This window comes from Bidens hawaiensis, unplaced genomic scaffold (genome assembly GCF_021521415.1).
Source record: "Bidens hawaiensis isolate Kalapana, Puna unplaced genomic scaffold, B.hawaiensis_p1.1 tig00040741_1, whole genome shotgun sequence".
NCBI classification, from domain to species: domain Eukaryota; kingdom Viridiplantae; phylum Streptophyta; class Magnoliopsida; order Asterales; family Asteraceae; genus Bidens; species Bidens hawaiensis.
The window spans coordinates 78,003-79,698 of record NW_027505677.1 but is presented as its reverse complement, the minus strand read 5'-3'; the positions used below and the strand labels follow the sequence as shown (position 1 = coordinate 79,698).

General features: G+C 41.5%; 1 protein-coding gene across 1 annotated transcript; it reads left to right on the top strand.

Moving 5' to 3' along the window:
- The first annotated feature begins 578 nt into the window (after positions 1–578).
- On the top strand, positions 579–1,399 carry LOC143614687 (uncharacterized). Its single transcript, XM_077088049.1, has 2 exons — positions 579–771; positions 885–1,399. Exons 1-2 carry the CDS (start codon positions 579–581, stop codon positions 1,397–1,399), a joined length of 708 nt encoding a protein of 235 aa, XP_076944164.1.
- The last annotated feature ends 297 nt before the right edge of the window (positions 1,400–1,696 follow it).

The following is a 1,696-nucleotide window of genomic DNA, read 5'->3' as shown; positions in this document are numbered from 1 at the left end:
GATTGTCAAACTCGGAGTCGGCGGAAGTCAGATGGTCGGGATTAGTCTGATGGTTAATGGGTTTGGACTCCAAGAAGATAGCCATCTTGGTGGGCCTTCCAAGGTGCAGACATCCCAAGAGGGGTTTGTAGAAAAAAGTGGCTCCTAATGCAACGAATGGTGTAGGGAACTTGTCTATTGGGCCTATTTTGTCTAGTGGGCCCAAATCTAAGAAAAGGAGGAGGTCTTAACGGAAAAGACCCAATAGTCCCCCCTAATGTTTTTTTCTAATCGGCTAGCAACTTTTTCATCTAGTCAAGTTCCAGACCTTAATCGTTCTTGTGCGCCGGAGGCACCCCTTCCGATTAAAGTAGGTATAAATGTGGGTAGAGATGTTGATCCCAATTCAAGAGTTGACGAAATGGAGAGAATTGAAGATTGTGTTGAGACTACTAGTGCGGGAGTTAATCTATCTGGGGAGTTGGAGACGGAAGTACAAGAGACAACTAATTTTGGAGTCTGAGTCATAGTAAATCTAAATAACCACTACTCGTTTGTTCGTGAGGTGGTTCAAGGAGAGGTGGTAAACAACGTTTGTCATGAATTTAAGGTCTTTAAACATAAGGGGTGTGGGAGATGTAGTTAAAACCAGATGGGTTCGTAAGCTCGTTTCCAATTATAATATTCCGTTCCTCTCGATCCAAGATACCCAACTTGTGGATGGTAATAGCATTCACGTGGATGCTTTTTGGGGTTCCCCTGATTTTGACTCGGTTATGGAAAACGCGAAGGGTAGGTCAGGAGGTTTCTTTTGTGTTTGTAACAATTCAGTTTTCATGAAACAATATGTTATTAAAAACAGGTTTTATGTGGTTGTTTGTGGGTTGTTAAAAGGCTGTCAACAGGAAGTGAATTGGTAAATGTTCACGGGCCTAGGGACTCAGGTGTAAGAAGAATAATATGGAGTGAATTGGCAGTTTTGAAAAATTCTCGATCAGACGTCTGGATCCTAATGGGCGACTTCAATGCCGTTAGATTCCCCGAAGCAAGACTCAACTCTATTTTCAATCCCAGTTGTGCCCGTGCTTTCAATGATTTCGTTGTTAATGCTTATCTTTATGAGTTCCCTATGAAAGGCCAGAGATTTACTTTTTGCAAAAGTAGGGGTCAGAAATTCAGTAAGATCGACATATTTTTTATGAATCAAGATTTTGTTGATAAGTGGTCTAACTCTTCCTTCACGGCCCTTCCTCGCCACTTGTTGGATCATTCACCTATCATTTTAATCTCTAATCCTCTTGATTACGGGCCCTGCCCTTTTAGATTGTTTAACTCTTGGATGGAGAAAAGTGATTTTGAGAAAGTGGTTGTGGATGAGTGTTCCTCTTTTAGGTTTGTGGGTGACCCTGTAGGTTCCTAGCCGGATTTTCACAGGAATATCTCGAACACAAAGGGTGCGGAATCCCCTTTGTATACGATTACGAGTGTATACGGATGTATGAATCGGAAACGAACAACGAACAAACATGCAACCAAAATGCTTAAATGTTATTAGAAATTCAGTGCTTGTAACACGTAAAAACCAAGCGTTCAGAAGTTCTATTTAAAAACCACACTAAACCCTACGACCAAGTTAGTTTATATAACCATGACAACTTCGCCTAACATCCCTATGCGAAGTTGTCCCTAACTTCGCCCAATGGCTAACATCGTATAT

What these genes read in the sequence shown, in the direction of transcription:
- LOC143614687 (XM_077088049.1), top strand. Translation starts at nt 579, where the DNA reads ATGAATTTAAGGTCTTTAAACATAAGGGGTGTGGGAGATGTAGTTAAA. An exon ending in GGTTATGGAAAACGCGAAGG is followed by an intron (nt 772 to 884) that starts GTAGGTCAGGAG and finishes GGCTGTCAACAG; the next exon opens with GAAGTGAATTGGTAAATGTT.